The 18492-nt window shown below is 41.9% G+C and overlaps 1 protein-coding gene across 6 annotated transcripts in view; it reads left to right on the top strand.

Moving 5' to 3' along the window:
- Positions 1-18492, top strand: part of LOC138292835 (dedicator of cytokinesis protein 7-like) — a 512184-nt gene that overhangs the window by 96177 nt on the left and 397515 nt on the right. For all 6 annotated transcript variants that reach the window (XM_069231649.1, XM_069231647.1, XM_069231646.1 and 3 more), the window contains exons 7-12: positions 320-405; positions 1102-1168; positions 4717-4866; positions 9589-9669; positions 12244-12400; positions 17767-17891. In XM_069231649.1, the coding sequence (XP_069087750.1) occupies positions 320-405; positions 1102-1168; positions 4717-4866; positions 9589-9669; positions 12244-12400; positions 17767-17891 (666 nt within the window). The remainder of the gene's footprint in view (positions 1-319; positions 406-1101; positions 1169-4716; positions 4867-9588; positions 9670-12243; positions 12401-17766; positions 17892-18492) is intronic.

Below are 18492 nucleotides of genomic sequence, written 5' to 3'. Positions count from 1 at the left end.
GGGGTCATAATTTTTATGCCCCACTCTTCTGTCCTGTCTTTCCGGGTTGCTCCCTCAACATAATTTTTTTTGAGATTTCCTTTTTGCACAGAGACCGTTACCTGTTTAGGGAAATAACTAACAACGTCTAGAATTGATTTTATGGCTCATACAGCCAATAAGTGTTTAGCATAAAATGACAATTTAAGTATTTGCATATGTTTTTTGAACATCAAAGCATACAGATTTCTTCTGAACAGTTTAGAACATTGTATGTTTAGTTGCCATGAGGGTGTGTTCTGGAGACTGATGTGACTGCTCTTTGTTATTGCTCTTTTAGGATGAAGCGGTGGAGCGCTGCAATATCCCTGACATTCCCAAAGAACATTTTGGGCAGCGGATATTGGTGAAATGCATCTCACTAAAGTAAGTCTAACTTTGGTCAATTGACGGGACTCCCCCAGTGTTGCTCCCATAGGTTCGCTCCTGAGGAATCTGCTTGCTGACAGCATTCCACCGGCTTCGCTCAAGCAGGTCTTTGCATCTCTCAAGTACACTACCGTTTCAACCCACTCCTTAACATTTCAGAGAACACCACATTCATAAAAGGCTTTCTCTGGAAAAAAAAAGTTTCATTGAAAAGCTGATTAGAGAAAACCAAATCAGAGGAATGAGTGTATTCAAAATAAGTAGCAAATGAGGGATCTGGGCCAAAAGACATGCATATTATTTCAAAATAATACATTTTGTTAGTGATGGGTGGATTATCATTACAAAAATTAATACTGTTTTTCATGAAAAAAAAAATGTCAGCCAAGTCCTTTTCCTTGCAGTGTCATTTCAGTACAATGTACAGCAGTACCCAGCATTTTGATTGAAATAGTTTTCAGCTAAAAAGTCTCTGTGAATTGCATGATGAAATCATATCACTCTGCCCCGTTTTAGGAGTTTCTGCAGGCAGCCTGGCTCATCTGTATGTGGGGGGTGGGGGGAGTTGACTTGGTTTGTTTTTTAGGTGATAAGTGTCTGCACTGAGTGCCTGTGTCCTACAGATTTTTCTTATTGCTCAGGCTCTTCTGTGCCCTGTCTCTGTTCATGTTACGGACTTTTGTCTTTCTCTAGGTTTGAGATCGAAATTGAGCCCATCTTCGGCATACTGGCTCTCTACGATGTCAAGGAAAAGAAAAAAGTGCGTACACTTGTGATTGCAGTACATTTCTAAAAATATGCTTTGTTTACAGGCTTGCTGCAAGACTTACAGCTTTCTAATTCTGTAAAAAAGTATTATCATTTCTCTCCCCAGTACTGTGTATTGCCCGGATATCAGGAGGGTGGGAAGACTAATCATCCCTGCCGTGATTCGAATCTGCAATCTTCTGATTTTGCAGTTTTCTGAGATAGATACTTCTGACCTTCTGATTTAGTTTACTGGCAGTAGTGAATTTCTGATTGGCAGGATTTCAAGCAAAGCTACCCTGAATGTAGATTTCCTATCTAGCTCCATCAAAAGACAATGTTTTAAGGAGGAGGAGCATATTAAGGACACTGCACGGTGAGAGCACAAAGTACCTGGTAGTGATGACCCCATAGGATGGGACATAGCTCTTAGTAGTAACTTCCCCGCAGGAGGGCACAGAAACCTGCTGTTCCCCAAGGATGTCATAGAATACGTGGTAGTGATTTACCCTTAGGGTGGCACAGTCATGATGGGATGTGCTTACAAGCTGGTACCAGAGTATTTGGAAAGGGTATTCCCCCAGAACGGACAGAACACCCAAAAGTATTGAACCTGAAGGTGATCAGGCCGTTCTTAACTTCACTAACTCTGAAGTCTAGTGTCTGAAGGGACTAACCTGTTTCTCCAGTCTGTATAGGTGAACCTGGTACCGCAGTGTTAAGTGACTGAACCCTCGGTGCATAGTGCCGAGTAGATGATTGCCCCAATACCGTACAAACAGTCCTCAAAGCAAGCACCTTATCCTTCACTTCCAGACGTATCGAACACTTGAGAATGCGATTTGACATCCTGCATACCAGTGGCGCTGTCCATTAATTCATCACTCATTCACTTCCATAAATAAATCAGGTGAGGTAACCACAGTCGGAGGTTTTCTCCCCCTTTAAAGCAATTGGCGTCAGGTAGGCACCGGAGGAAAGACTGGCAGAAGAGGTTCCTTTTGATTCCTAAAGCCACAGTCCTTCCTCACTGTCAACTCTTTAAATGGCATCATCTTAGGCTTTTTGCAGATCCAAGACGTAGACAGGGAAAAGAGGTGGGCCTTACATCAGAATCATGCACCTTAGGACCATGTTTGTGGCTCTGAATTTATTTCAGTTTCTCCCTTGAAAAATTTGATTTTATTTGCACTGTAACATTCTGTCTGAACAAGCAGGCGATTGCTGTGTAAATCTATCAGTATTTGGGACCCTGGTACTGTGCTTTCAAGCAGAACGTTTTCCCCATCTCGGTGTGTCTAGTAGTAGCATTCGCAGTCACTGGTCATAGACTTTGAGTCAGCCGTTTTGCAGTATAAATAAATACTCTATTTGTATAATTTCAAAAGTAAAATAAATACTACTCATTTATTGCAAGAAATTAATAATAGAATATGCTGCACACCGCTTCATCAGTGCAACAAAGCTGTAGTAGTAACAAGCATTGCAGTCCCTGTAGTTCTGGTTAACAAATGAAGAGCCCCATCAGTCACTGGTGTTTAGGGACTTAATAAATCATCATACATTCGCTCCGCCACTCACTCTTTCACTCTTGGATTCTTTCATCCGCTCACTGTTCCGTTCTTGCAAACACACATTAATCCAGCCACAATAAAACACACATACAAAAATCAATAAAAATGCAAAAGATAAACTGAGATGAAAAGGAGAAAAGCAGAATAATACTGCTGCCTAATGTGCTTGCAATAAACAATATGTCAAAACAACAAAAAAGAAACATGGCAGCGATCTTGTAATTGGATTTTTTCAATATACATGTTATGCTAATATTCCACCCTTCAAGGTCTGTTTGATTTAACATATGATTTTCACAGTAAATACTTCTGGCCTACAACCTGCGCCCTTTGGCTTGTGTCATCTGAAATCACATTTCCCAATGTACTAATCTGTCCTACAGCCTTTATTATTGGTTTTCCACCTTAACCAGTTCAAGCCTACTGTGTGGAGCATAAGCTTTTCTTCAAGGAAACCATCGGCTACACAGTCATAAAAGTATAAATGTTTGCACAGTAACAGAACAATAGAAATGGTAACAATTGTCAGAATGCAAATGTTCTAGCCTCCGAGTTTATCAGTGAACATAACCAATACCAAAACTCTTATCAAGCATAGTAATGTGCAAGTTTTTATGTAATTAAATACCTGCATACAGACTTTAACACAGTACAAAAACAACCTAACCACATAGGCCGATTGCCTTTAACAGATGCTTTTCACAATAAATAAAAACAGTCTAGTTCCTTTGTCATAACTCTTCATAAAGAACAGGATAGCTTTGATAATTGGCTGGCTACTATGAACAACTCCAGCCTATTGTCTTAAGCATAACCTTCCTCACTAGGAAAGCAGTACATTACAAGCACTCTCTTTCGCTGGAAGAAGAAACCTTCTGCCCAATCAAAACTTGTAGAGAGGCCGATTAGCATGTAGGAGCAGCCCAATTACTTCTGGCAGTCCTGTTTTAAAACTCTTGTCTGTGGAACGCATAAAGTAAGAAAAAGTCAGTAAAATATTATCTTGCCAACCTCAGAGCAGCTGAGAGCTGACCCACTTGCCTGCCAGCCTCCAATCCTAGGTGATTTAAATACACATGATTTGGATTCAAATGTGATCTCTCTTTAGCTACCATTCCTGGTAAAATATGCTTGATATGACTTAAATCCATCCCCAATCCACTATTTAAGACATCAACAGCACATGAAGAAGCACCCTAAAGAGACACATCAGTTCCTGCTTTCTCTGTGTAAGTTGTTTCCCTGATGATAGAACAGTCGTCTAACCAGCAAATGATTTACCACAGTGAGGGTTCTCTCACGGTAAACATGTTCTCTGTTTTGTTAATGTTTTTCCATCTATCCCAGTTTCCACTACAACTGACTCCTGTGTGGAAAATTCACTTTATTCAAAATGTAGGTATGTTCAAACGTTCATGCTTTAGGGCCCAATTTAGGACTTGTCGGATGGATTGCTCTGTCACAATGATGACGGAGATCCCATCCGCTGAAATCTAAATTACACAGGGTAATTTGGGATTTAGATATTGGTTGACGGGATATCCTTCACAGGTATGATGGTGTAACCCATCTGCCAAGTTCTAAATCAGGCCCTTAATCTTTAATGTCAGATTGTTTCTTACATACCAGTTGCTTACTCCCAGCAATTCAGGTTTGTTTGAGGTTGGACTGTGATGGCAGCCATTGGCACTATACTAAAAAAAATCTCCTACTATACATTACTTATAAATACCTTTATTTCCTGGTGCCACGTCATAATAAATGTAGACAAATACATGTGGTACGTTTGTTCTCAGATGTTCTGTTTGTTTTCAGTATGTTACAAATCCTCAGACATTTATACGTACAAAAAATCATCTTTCCTTGAGAGTACTTTACCACGAGGATATAAACGATAGAACAGTCACTTTTATTTCATAGGACGGTGAAGGTGTGCCAAAAATAACCTCTTAACTTTTCTTTTTTTGTTCTCTCTTCGCCAATGCAGATTTCAGAAAACTTTTACTTCGATGTGAACTCTGATGCAATGAAAGGAATGCTGCGAGCACACGTCGCTCATGCAGCTATCTCTACCCTGGCACGATCTGCTCTCTTCTCTATTACCTATCCCTCGCCAGATATTTTTCTTGTCGTTAAGGTATATATTTACTTCTTGGCAAAGATTTGTTTTCTTCTTTGTTCAGTATCTTTTAGATTTGTTAACATATTTTTTAAATTTCATGAAATGGCCATTTTTGTTTACTGTTCTCCATTAAATTTTCCTTGATTTAAATACAGTTAACACACAATTCACATGTAAGTTTGTATTTTAACATGAATAAATATTTTATACAATGTCTTAAATATATAATGTGTTTATATAATTTGCATGCTGTTTAACTTAAAGATTTCAAATACTAATCTACTTGGGTTCAGGAGGTACAAATAACTATACGTTCACCTTTAAAAAAAATATTTTTAGCATGAAATAACAAGAAAGGGCCATTTAAATCCACCAATTGACCCGCAGCAGTGTACGTCCGAGACAACCAGCAAAAGTGAAGACAGGGCCCACCTTAGGGTGCCCAGTTAAAAGGCCCACATGATTTCTGAATATATTTAAAAAACAATACAAATAAAATACATATAAACAATAACGTACATAAAATGCCTATTAATACACATTTTAAAGTCATCTAAAAGCATTAGCCTGTAAAATGCAATGTTAATATACTTTAGACATAGTTATTGTCTAACTTATGTGAGCAATTGAAATTCTACTAAACTAAACATGTGTTCTCTTACGCTAATATACTTATAAAAGTAGTGTTCACTACAGGTTGTGTTGTCTTGGCCTCATTAAGAGTGTAGTCAGTAGCCTCCCTCCCTGCTGAGTGAGTGGAGTCCCTCCTTGCTACCCTCTGGCACAGGACAGCCCACCACAGTTGGAGAACCCTCTTTACCTGGCTGATATCATTGCCCAACATACACAGTAGGAAAAATAGATGTACCTTTGGTAGAGGTGACTACTGAGTGGGCTGTCATGCTGTTGCAATGTCCAGGACCTTAAGGGGCATTTCTCCCTGTGCCTCAAGGACATTATTCACTTTTCCTTCCACGAGCTGTTGCTGCACTGACATTGAGCAAATTATTGCTCTGCTGAGCAAATGAAGATCTCCTAATTTGTAGGATTCTTAGAAAGATACTAGTGAAATATAATCCCTTTAAGAAATACCTTTTGTTAAACATATTCAGTAGATGAAAATGTGTCATAAACTGTAGAACCTTGGTTGCTACCTGTTCTTTGTCCTGAAGAAAACCCAAGTAAACCTGTACTGTGGGTCGAAACGTCAACAGCTTGCTGCTTGGTTACTCATTAATTGTGGACAATATACACCAGGGATCTATTATATCTTCTGGGATATAGATGAATTTATCTGTGCGATTATTGTAAACTATATATCTTTTGTTCACTTATCAATTTCTTCACTACTCCCTTGTGCTGCACCAGCACTAGAAGCACTTGTATGTTGGTTCATTTTGTTGTGTTTGTAATACATGCTTATCTAGGTATTGAAGCGTATTGTTCATTTATTGAAATGAAGGGTTTGTAATAGCGCTCACTGAGGCTCTCCAAGATAGCATTGCATGTAAACTAATCCGAAAGATTGTATTTCACTTTGACATGTGGGTATGAGTGGAAGAAATTAGTAATGGATACTCTGCGATATATAAAATGAGGCTTCAACCACGGTGATCAACTAGCTGTTCACCTAATGGGATACTGTTTCAAGGGTTTCTAATTGCAGACCCTCCCCAGGTTCCAGTGTTGGAAGCTTGGTGATTCCCCTCCTCTAAATGAGGTATGAGGAGCATGATTGACGCCGATTTGTGTGGGGATCTCGCACCACTCTACCCTAAAACTCTAAGATTCTGTTGAGAATGGAACCCTCTGTAACATCACTTGGTTACTCTGGGAGTAGAAAGATCATCTAGAATTTATTGACGTATGTCATGGATTTATCTCACAGTTTGGCTGGACTGCCTCGTTTGGAGTGAAGTCAAAACTGATCAGCTTATGATTGTTCGTAGTCAGTTATGCAGTGTGCTAAAAGCCAGAGGAATAAAAATGCTTTGAGTAATTCGTTTTGGTGAAGATTCAATCAAGTATGTCAATGTGTTGCCTATGTGAGTTGCTGTAAGTGAAATATCACCACCAAGACCTGAGTTGTGAGTTTTCTGTAGTTTAGCGACTAAAGTTGTGCCTCTCGGACATGATTGAATAATTGATTCAGAAGTATTGTTAATAATCTTTTTTTTTTTTTTTTTTTAATAAATGAAGCATGCAAAAATAGAAAACCAATGCAAAATTAAAGTAAGCTAAAGACTGAAATTATCATACGGTATAGAGGACTTGAACCACATTGCTTTTTTTGTGAACTGTTGTGTCTTAATTCTGTCTGATTTCTAAATTAGTCCCGATATTCGTAGCCAGATTCACAAAGCATTTCCTGTGAGCAGTGGTGACTTGCTCATGAATTTATACTTGCAAATGGAGTTGTGCAAAGTTCTTTTGGCGCTGGTAGAACATACTGCTGCAGGAAATCGGAGGCTGGACGATATAAAACCTTGCCTTGGATGAAGTCAGGACACTTTGTCGGCCTTACAAATGATGAATTTTCCCAGCTTTGCAGGCAAAGGTTTAACCTCTGCTCATAATAATTATGTGGTTGATTGTGAAATACATTGAGTCTTCTGGAACAATATTTTAGATGCATAAAATAATTTTCAGCTGTTAGATTACGATCCAATTTAGGTTTAATATACCAGCACCTATTGTAATGTGTTAATGTTCATTCATACTTGTTATTTCCCTAACTCAGTTTCCAGCTGACTCATGTTTTCACAATTAGACTTCCAGTATCATACTCCGTGTTTGTGCTTTTTCAGTTATGTTCAGTAGAATTATCTATTTTCATTCCTTCATTTCATTTTCCATGTATTTATGAACAAAGCTCTGTTATCAAAAGCATAACTTTCTCTTGTCTATTTGTTCAGTGCTATCTGTTTTGAATGGAGCATTGTTTACTCTAAACATCAGTGCTACGTTTGCTCTTGTGATCTCAAACTTTCTGTGAAATAGGGTTATTTCTCCACTGTAGGCCTTAGTGCACATCTTACTGCTGTTGTCTGTTTTTGTTGAGCTTTTTCTACGCTTAATGGAGCTACATTTTCTAGACTAGTTTTATAATTCTCGGTGCTGCGTCTTGCTATGTCTGTATGGGCTCTGCTGACATTCTGTGTGGGGTGGGGTTTTGTTCTTATTCCCACATCTTGCAGCTGTTGTCTATATGTGCTCACCTCTAGCAGTGCTCTCTGCTCTAGTTGTCAGGCTGGTGCTTGCAGTTGTCAGTGTGTGTTATTTCTCTAGCTGCAGTTATTTTGAACTTAGGCCCGTATCTTCCTGCTTTTTGCTATTGTTGTTTATATGTGCTTGGCTGTCTGTTTATACAGAAAGTTTGGTTATGATCTTTGCCCTGCTTCTCAACACTGTTTCCCTCTGCTTTTGTCTGTGTGGGTTTAGTGCTCCCTCTGTGTGAAGTGGAGCAGGATTCTGTTTTTGTCTTCAGATCTTGTGGATGTGAGGGACATTCTTTCACTTTAATGCAGAGCTATAGTCTCTGTTCTGGTCCTCAGTGCCAGATCTTACTGTAATTATCAGTAATGTGCATATCAGGTTCTTTTCAGCTTATATTCACCTGCTGGCAGCCGTTGAACCTTTATCGCATTTTTTTGAGTATTCCTGGTTTCAGTTATAGGTATCTAAGTGTCTTCTCGTTTGTTCTGTTTTGGAAGATTGTGAAATAGGCAAAGAGCCTAATTTAGAGACTGGCGGATGGAGTTACTACCGACCACCATATTACGATTCCATTATATCCTGCGGAGATCGTAATACTTTAGATGGGATACCTGTCACATTTGTGACCGAGTAACCCATCCACCATACTCTAAATCAGCCCCAAATGTCTGCCCTGTGGTGCATGTAGTGATAAACCGTCAACCCTCTCCATGGAGGACAGGCCCTCAACATCTAACATTCTGGCGCACACTCTATTGCCGGGCCTTTTGCTGTGGTACAACCTATTTAATTTTATAATTCTATCACAGTGTGCTATTCCCTCCGAAAGGATTGTGTTTTGATAAGCGTGCAGCAGGAGCATTGCAGGCTATTGATATGTTGCAGTGGGCACTGTGCAGCGATATAGCCATTGTCCCCTCACAATTGAGTTTATATGCTTTATTCTGGGGATGATTAACCACTGGTCATTACTCATCCGTCAGTGATTCAGACCAGGATCCTATTTATTATTATTAGTAGTAGTAGTTGCATTTTCACTTAATTTCGAAAAATCACATGCAAATCTCGAATTTCCTTTTTTTGTAATTTAGAGGGGAATTCCATTTGCAAACCCCCTCAACCTTTTTTTTTCTAGTGTTATGCTAATTTTATCAGTGCTAAATATATTAATTCATTTTTTTCAATTTAAAAATGTTAATTTACCTTTTTCATCATGGAAGAGATCATGTTACCCTTCCTTTAACTTTTTGAATTTCCATTAACCTTAAATCTTCCATATGTTATAACCTACCCTGCTCTTATCTTACTTAACCCTTACACAAAAACCCTTACAACGTGCCTGTCCCTTAATGTTTTTGTTTCCCCTCTGTAACCTCTGTATTTTTGTGTCCAGATGTTAGAATGCTGACAAAATGGCACATCTCCCCTCTGATGACAAGTTGTGCAGTTCGTATGAATCTGAGTGTCTGTTGGTCTGTTTGCTCTCTCTGTGCCTCATTGTGTGTTTTTTGGTCCCTCCAGCTGGAGAAGGTCCTGCAGCAAGGGGATATTGGGGAGTGCTGTGAACCTTACATGGTGATGAAGGAATCCGACTCTTCCAAAGTAAGTGATGTCGCTATGCGGAGAAGAAAAGGTATTATAGTTTTGCAGCAGAGGTCAGAATGGGTCAGTTCAATGGTAACTTCTGCGAGAGAGAGATCAGAACAGCAGTCACTGCTGTAGCCTGAGAGACTGGTGATGTTGATAGTAGCTGGAGTGGATCATGGCTCCCTCTCATTAAAATTTGAGAGGCTCTGCCTGAGATCACATACGCTGCCACAACCTTTCTGGCTATATCAGAGGACTGACTCAGTCTCAGCCATACTAGCCTTCCAGTTGTGAGCCCGAAAGTGAGTGACTTTTTCTCCAATCTTTCGGAAGCACTATAGATATTTGGGTGTGTCTGTCCCAGCCCTTTTGGCACATCGGAGCAGAAGAATAAAGAAATCTCCTGATAAGTTATTCTCCATCCATTGGCCCTTGTTCGAATTGTATACATTGCACATCTATCGTGGCTGTCCAAGGACTGTCATGTGGCTCTGTATTAGCATGGCACAAATACCCAAGCTTCTTTTAGTACCCAAGCTGTAAACACATCGAGCTTACATTGCTACTGCCCAGGCCATAAAAAACAAATCAAGCTTACATTGCTGCTGTAGAAAACAGAGTGTGATGGTAAATGTAAATGTTTTACGATAACAATGGTGTCAACAAATATGTATTGTGTTTTCGCTACTTATGATGTTCTTATCATCGGTAAGATACATCAAGTCACCTGACTTGCGAGTGCATATATGATATACATTGTGATACACTGTGAAGAAGCTGTTATAGCTCTAGGTTGTTGTTTCAACAAGGCTTTAGGGCATCCTCTTCTTGTCACAGATGTGACTCTTCAGAGTTAAATCTCTCTTGTGAGCTGGCCGACTGTTCTGCTGTGCAGAATTACTGTGATGAGGTCTTTGGTATCTCATTACTGAAGCTTCAACTCAGTGCTTGACACTGCTGACTAGCTTCATGGCTTTCAGCTGCTTCCACCTTCACAGTGTATGGCTGGACAAAGACCGCTCAACTCCACTGTACTGGCTCATTGAATTATCTGGGTGCTTTACTCATGAACAAACCTTGGTTAAGGCTTACCTCCCTCCTTTCATTTAGGAAGTAGTAGTTATGTCTAGTTAATGTTATGTTTTAGAGACCAGTATAGCTTGCAGCAATGTCTTCTTTGCCTTGTTGCCCAATAGGACATTTATGCATAGAAATTAAGGCAATTATATGTTTTTTATAATCGGTCTTGCATGCACTGTCTTTTGTTATCAATATTGATACACCTATATGAAATCCAAATTAAAAATAGACGATTCCATATATGCCCCCAGGTGCTCTTTTCGCAGGCCACCTAGAGAGAGATAGAAGTTGGTTACCTAAAACCGCTGCTGCTCCATCTTTGTCCAAAAACTGTTTGGCCTTGCCTAAATGCTGAATACTTTATGCAATTTGTTTCCTGAGAAGTGGGTATAATAGCTCTCTACCATTCTCTTTACATATCAGAAGCCTACTTAGCTGAGCCATAACTTTTAGCCTTTTTTGTAGGATCTGCATCAAAAAATGTGTTTGGCCCACTCTGAATAATTATAATAATGAGCCTGTTGGAGATTGTTCGAAAAAGTAACTATTCAAACCTCCAATCTACATGATTGTGCAGGAGTAACTTGAAATGTCTGCAATGAACTTGAGCACTATTATTATCCTGTTAGGTGAAACTCTGATCTGCTGACTTATAAAAGGATGATTAAATTCCATTTACATCCCTGTGAGGTATCTTTATCTGCTTTTCGTTTAGTTGAAACCACAAGAGGGCAGCAACTATGGATACAATGAATTGATTGTATGTCCCTGCAAAACCACCAAAATTCTCTAAAAATGCATTTGTAGAGGTATGCAAATGTTGATGAGCATCAAAAGTCTCAATATTTACCCATTAAGGTCCTGAAACCCCCTGTTCTGGGTGTACATAGGCATTCATTACAAGCAGCCCTCATTTATATACAGTGCTTGTGTTGGATCTGTGGAAGGGTGTTAACTTGGTGTAGAGCCCTTGCCTGGTGAATTGTGAAACCTTTGAAATGCTGTTGTCAGAAAAACTCCCTGTTTTTTCCATGTGGATATTATTTGTAGTTTTCAAAGCCTTGTGCTGCTGATTTTCAGATTTGGGAGTAGCACCTATTTTCTCCTCCATTGTGCAGGGCTGTGTTATCACAAGTACACGAGTACTGGGTGGCATATAAAGAAATTGTCTTAAGCAGCAATCATAAACATATAGAACTTGGTGTAGAAACCAGCAGAGAGAGACTGGATTTCGTGAGAGCTTTATAAAATTATTAAGAGTGGAAGTGGTCATTTCCATATTGATCTTGTTGTGAAGTACTGCAGTGTCCGTAATGATTCCCCTGAATACATCACCCATTTGTAATGAACATTATTGGATAATTGACCAGGCTTTACAGTGTCCTCTTAGAGTGTTTGATTTATAAAATCTGTAATTATTTTTATGTAAATGGTTTGCTGCAGTCTCCTTGTTGGTTCTTTGCATAGTAACCCACTGCTAGACTTTCAAATCTTGTTTTTCTTTTCCAGAATAAGGAGAAGCTGGAAAAGCTGCGGGGGCAAGCTGAGCAGTTTTGCAGTCGCTTGGGCCGGTACCGCATGCCGTTCGCATGGACAGCCATTCACCTCATGAACATAGTCAGCAGCACTGGCTCCCTGGAGAGGGGTGACTCAGACTCTGAGAATGGTAATGCAAGGCCAACAGTCTTAGCCCCAGTTCGGTATTACAAAGGCATGTACACTCTGAGGACAAACAGGGACCTATTCAAAATCAGCTATTACTCTATAGCAGGGACGTTCCACATCACAGCACATTTGCAGACTACACAATTAGTCAGTCAAACCCAAACAACTCTATGTATTCTTGAGAGAATTGGAGTTGGACTTCTGTGGTCTGATTTCACTGGTTGTTAAAATGATTCAGTGACATGCTAGGATGCTGAGTGCACAGAAACAGTGTTTGGACATAGACAGAAATGTATTTGTAGCAAAATTATAACCAAGCATTACCCTAATACACATCAATGATGAGACCCCATCTTATTTTTTCCTGTTATGGAAGGTAAGTATTGTGTCTTGATTTGTAAGATATATCTGTGAGTATTGTGTATTGTCCTGAAGGCCATGTCTCTAGTACTGTATAGCTTAAAAGCAACAACTTGAGGCAGCAGTTCTGTGCTAACGGTGTTTACCATTTGCGGTGACCACATCCACGGTATTGCTTCAAACCCTAAGACCATTTCTGGAGTGTTGTGTCCAGTTCTGGAAGCCACAGCTTACAAATTGTTTTCAGCTCTAGAGGTGCCAGCTGGAGTAATATTTTCGGTTCTGAGAGAACAGCTAAATTTGGATCCTCCATTTCAGTATCAAATGAAACATCTTCCAAGACCTTGTAAAATTGCAGTCCTGTCATTTTTTCTAAATCAGTTACTAAACCCCGGTGTAATAAAATGCTCCAGTTCATTCTGTCCAAAAACGTCCGCTTTCTCAGAAGCGCTGAATTGCTTTTTACAAATCAGTCCTTAGGGCAGCCCTGACGGAAGACATGTTTGTGCTTTTCTATTCTCTCACCATGGCCTTATGCCAAGTAGACTGCTGCCCAAGGCAAAATGGGTTGTTTGTGCTGTAAAGAAGAACCTACCTTAAAAGTGTCCGACAACTCTTTCTCCACAAATCTGTTTCCATGAATTTATCCAAACTAACGGCATTCCCAAAGCATAGAATCCGTCTTGTTGTATTGCTTCATGTGGGAAAAATCTCAGAAGTTGTACTTTTTAGGATTTTGCGGATCCCTTGTCTTTTAATAAGGAGACCTCTCAACTTCTTTATTCCTTTTCAATGTCTACCTTTGCTTGGTCTTATTTTGGAGGAGTGATGTCCACCTCCCTTTTCTATTCTGTTTTCATGCTTATTCCTATTCTGAAGTGCTCCGTCCCTTCTCTCACAAGTATTGGTTTACCAGTTACCTAAACTCCGCCCGCACTAATCGTACACACAGCCTTGTACCTCTGCCATTACCTATACACTACTGCTGTTTTCATCTTCACTTGCCACTGTTGCTCTTGTCTTCTGCGAGGTGTATGGGTTTCTGGCTTTAAGGTGTGCAGACATGAAGTTGGCACCTCTGTCTGACATCACCTCCTTAGCAAAACCCACCCTGGAGAAGATTCCAAGGAGGGCCCTGGCCACTGCAGCAGCTGTAGTGGTCCTAAGGAGAATTGCTTCTGGGTACCTGGTGGCCTGGTCCAACAACACCAGTATAAACCTGTTTCCAGCGGGTCCAGAGGGCCAACCATGTCTACCCCACCCTCTCAAAGGGTACCCTAACCACTGGTAGTGGAATTAAGGGGGCCTCTGGGGTGCCACCTGTCCTGCCACTGGCTTGACAGGTTACACAGGAGCGACAAAACTAATTTGTATCCTCAGACATGTGGAAGTGAGGAACAAGTTTGTCCCAAGTCTTGGTTTGCCCTAAATGATCTGCAAGGGGGATATGATGTGCTTAGGCCAACAAAAACTCCCTAAATGTTTGAGGCATGACCAACCTCCTGGTGGCACCAGATTTGAGGTCCCTTGTTTCAGAATAAAGGAGGTTGTTATCCCAGTAGACTCTGTGGGTCCCACTGACATCCCCTGCTTACTGAGCTTCAGCTTGCTGCCTCAGACTTTCTAGAGTAGGCTGAAGTCTGCATTAGACTAAGTTCTTCCCTGGTGGGTCCTCCTGCTCCTAATTGCTCAGCTATATTAGCTTTAAGCTCTTCTGGTGTAGGTTGCACCCAAGGGTCAGTTTCCTCTCCCTCAAGAGTGGGATCCTCATTGGAAGTCTGAACAGGGGGTAACTTTTTACCCTGCCTGCTTCTCTTTTTTGGAGCTCCCTGGGCCATTTTTCCAGGCTCCAGTGCTCCTATTTCTCCATGCTTCTTGGCCTGTTTTCTCGTTACAGCAAAGATGTACCCAGGAATACCCAGCATTGCTACATGGGCTTCCAACTCCACTTCAGCCCAAGTTGAAGGTGCCAAATCATTACCTAACAGACACTCTACAGGTAGATCAGTGGCTCCCACAACTTTCTTTGGCCCAGTAAGTGACACCCACCCATCCCCCTCCCCCCACCCCCCCGACCACCCAAGATAAGGTCAATAACAGCCATGTGGTCGCACTGAGTGTTGTTGTGAGCGTCAGTAACTTTAGTAAGTGTGACCAAGTATGTGTTGTTCAGGTGACCCCAGCTTTTCAGTCACCATTGTGACATTGGCATCTGTGTCCCTGTAGGCATCAGCCTCAGACCATTTATAAGGGGATGCTGCCTGTACTTACCCATATTAAGGGGACAAGCAGCTAGGGTGGCAAGGTCAATGCCACCCTAGGAGACCAAAACTGCCTCTGTGGTCTCCCTGTCTGACCCAGAGGTGACTACAGTCCCCAGGATGAGCCCAGCTACACTCTTTGACTGACTACTACTATCATTGCTATTGCTACTGCTTGGGGCCACTAGATGTAGAAGTGGTAGTGGTAGTAGCAGGCTTGGTGCTCTTTCTGTCTAATGAAGTAGCACCACGGTTTCTTGTGGGAAGAGGAAGAGGACTTAGACCCACCCCCAGAAGAGTTTTGTGGGCCTGATGAGGACTCTTTTTTTGTTTGATTTGTCCCCTCCTTTGTCCTGATTCTTGGAAGAATCTTTCTTCTTGTGGTCACCCCCTGTGGCCATTTTCCTTCCTTCCCTGGTGTGATCCCATTTGTCTGCCTTCTTATCCAATTCTTGGGTAGAGGTCATATCTGAGTCCACCAGGAACTGATGCAGTCTATCAGATGTGCAATTATTAAGAATGTGATCTCTCACAAGAAAAGTGTACAATCACTGAAAATCATGCACATTGCTGCAATGTCACTATCCTTCCAGGTACTTGACAGAGCAGTCCACAAAATCAACCCAATCCTGGAAGGACTCCTTCCTAGTCTCCCTGAATTTGATTCTATATTCCTCTGTGGTTAAGCTCAATCCATCCAGGAGTGCATTCTTAAGTGCTTGATAGTTATCTGCAGTCTCTTCTTTGACAGTGAGGAGTTTGTCTCTGCCTTTATCAAAAAAGGAAAGCCTCAACTTGGCTACCCACTGTCTTTGATGGACCCTCTAAACTTCACAGGCCTACTCCAAGGCAGTGAACCGCTTGTGGGTATCATCCCCAACCTTCTAAGGTGGGACAATTTTACTTCGGTTCCTGGAGTCATAGGAGTCCTCCCTGACCCTGGTGTCCCTAAAGTTGTTGCTGCCACCATGGGGTGTTTGCCCTAAATTCTGCCATTCTCTTTCAACTGACAAGGCCTCCCTATCTAGGGCTAACTGTTGCTGCTGCAGCCTCAGTCTGGCCTCCTCTAGCCTCAGTTTGCTGAATTCCCTATCTAGGGACCCCCTCTCCGGGCTAGAATGGTTAGTCTCATAGGATACTGCTGAGAGATGGGTATGGTCAGGACCTACTGTCCTCCTTGCACTAGCCCCCGGGAGTAAAAGTTAACCTACTGGTGTCCCCCGCATGTCCCCACCCCCCACCCCCTGTTTTCACTGCCATGAGTTCTCCCTGCAGGACTAGTGTGTTCTACAGTTTCTTCCTGACCCACCACAGTGAAGTCTGTCTGCCCTTTTTAAGACTGGGGGATCAGTCTCCAGCCCCCCTACTCTTCATGTCCTGCAGTGCTCTGGCTATCAGATCGGAAGGGAACCCACTGTACAGTGAGGCTCAGACAGCACTCCAGGATAGGAGACCCACATCGCTGGAGCAGCAGAGGAGAGACTGTCCTTGCAAGGATGAAGTGCTGGAGGTCAGGTTCACTTGGAGCCTAAAGATCCCTTGGAGCAAGAGTCAACAAGCCTTGGTTGATGCACAAGTTGCGGTGCACAGGGGTACTGTCCTGCAAGGAGAGGCAAGGGCTCACCATCTCCCAAGTTGGACAGAGAGGACCAGGAGGACCACCACCTGTGTTGGAAGATACACGCAGGTCCTGTGGAGAGCAGATCCCAGCAGCCGGACGTCGTTGCCTTAGGTACATGTGGATGCAGGGGAGTGATTCCTTCTCTCCAATGGAGATTCCTTCTTGCTTCTTTGGTGCAGCTGAAGTCTTGCCAGCCCCAGAGGATACACAGCTGTGAAAAATTTGCAGTTACTGGAAGAAACCAAAGAAACAATGTTGCAAGTCGAGGTTGTCTCAGGAGTAACAGGCTTGTTTGGTTCCTGTAGTTGGACCACCTGTGGCCAGTAAATGGGTAAAGTCACTTCCCCACACTTACGAAGTCCAGTGCATTGAAACCTGAATTCATAGGGGCATCCACGCTCATGCAGGGGTGCCCTCACACACAGGGACCTGCACCCTGTCCTCTGGGCTAGGAGGGCCTTCCATAGGGGTGACTTACAGTGACCTAGGGCAGTGACCAGCCGTGAAAGAGTGCATGCACCTTTTCACGCAGGTTGCAATGGCTGGCCTGCAGACACAGTTTGCATGGGCGGGCTTCCATGAGTGGCATAATGCATGGTGCAGCCCATGAGGAACCCCTGGTGTACCAATCCCCTTGGTAGCTAAGTACCATAAACTAGGGACTTACAGGGATACACCAATATGCCAGTTGTGGGGTGTAAAGGGTACCAAAGCAACCACATTTAGAGAGCACAGTCACTGGGGTCCTGATAAGCAGGATCCCAGTGAAAACAGTCTAAACACACTGATAAAGAGGCAAAAAGTGGGTACAACCATGCCAAATAGAGTGACTTTCCTACAGTTGTGATCTGTGATTCTGGAAGCATTGTTCATCCAGGATACTCTAATTTTTTCTGGCTGTGTCCATTAGGTATCTGTTGTGGGTGCGGCTTATGCAGTGTTATTTCCTGCCCTTATGAATTAGGACTTCAGTTGCATTCATATTAGTGGATCATTTCATGACTCTTAGAAACCACAGCAAAAGTACAAACAGAGGAGGCTTTGTACTAGTTTCTGAAAATTAAATATTCTTCAGGGATCCTTCAGGGATGTGTCCTCAGCCATTTTACAACTTTCTTGCCACAGAGCGCAAAGGAACATGGAACGAGCGCAAAAGAAAGATGCTTGAGTTCAGCAGCGCAAGTGACGAGATGTGCAGCTTCTCCACCTTCAGGCCAGCAACACTGACAGTCACCAACTTTTTCAAGCAGGTAAGAAAGTAGAGTCTCTCCTCTTCTGCCCTTCTTCTCCTTTTCGGATTCCTGATTTTCTCAGGCACCTAAGAGGCATTTGTCTTTCTCCTTTCTTATTTTCATACTCACCACATCTCATTATATGCTACTGTCTTTCTGTATTACTGTGTCATTCCTTGTCTACCTCATCTTTTTTCTCTTTAGCACCACCTGTGCTTGTTCTCTCCTGGTCAATCTTTCCCATTTTTCATTTCCTTCTTTTCATCCTCTGTCTCTTTCTACCTCTCACATTCTTTGTCCAGCTCTGTCTTTCCTATTTTATACTATCTGTTGCTCCTTTTACATTTCTTTCCCTCGCTCCTTACATTTATTAAAGTGTAGCTGTGGGTCTTTCTCTACCCCCTCTCCTATTCTCCTATTCTATGAATCCCTCTCTGTCTCCTTTTGTTGAGCTCCGTCCTGCTCTTCTTAACTCATTTATTCTGTATCTGTCTGACATTCTCACTTTGTCTCTCACTGTATTTGGTCAGTTTGTCTTTCTTACTCCAGTATTGGAACTTTCATAGATTCACATGCTTGAATCCTTCCCCTTCGTCGAGTTGTGAGCCCCCGGTACATC

This window comes from Pleurodeles waltl, chromosome 4_2 (assembly GCF_031143425.1).
Source record: "Pleurodeles waltl isolate 20211129_DDA chromosome 4_2, aPleWal1.hap1.20221129, whole genome shotgun sequence".
NCBI classification, from domain to species: Eukaryota; Metazoa; Chordata; class Amphibia; order Caudata; family Salamandridae; genus Pleurodeles; species Pleurodeles waltl.
This window is presented reverse-complemented; position numbering and strand designations above follow the sequence as displayed.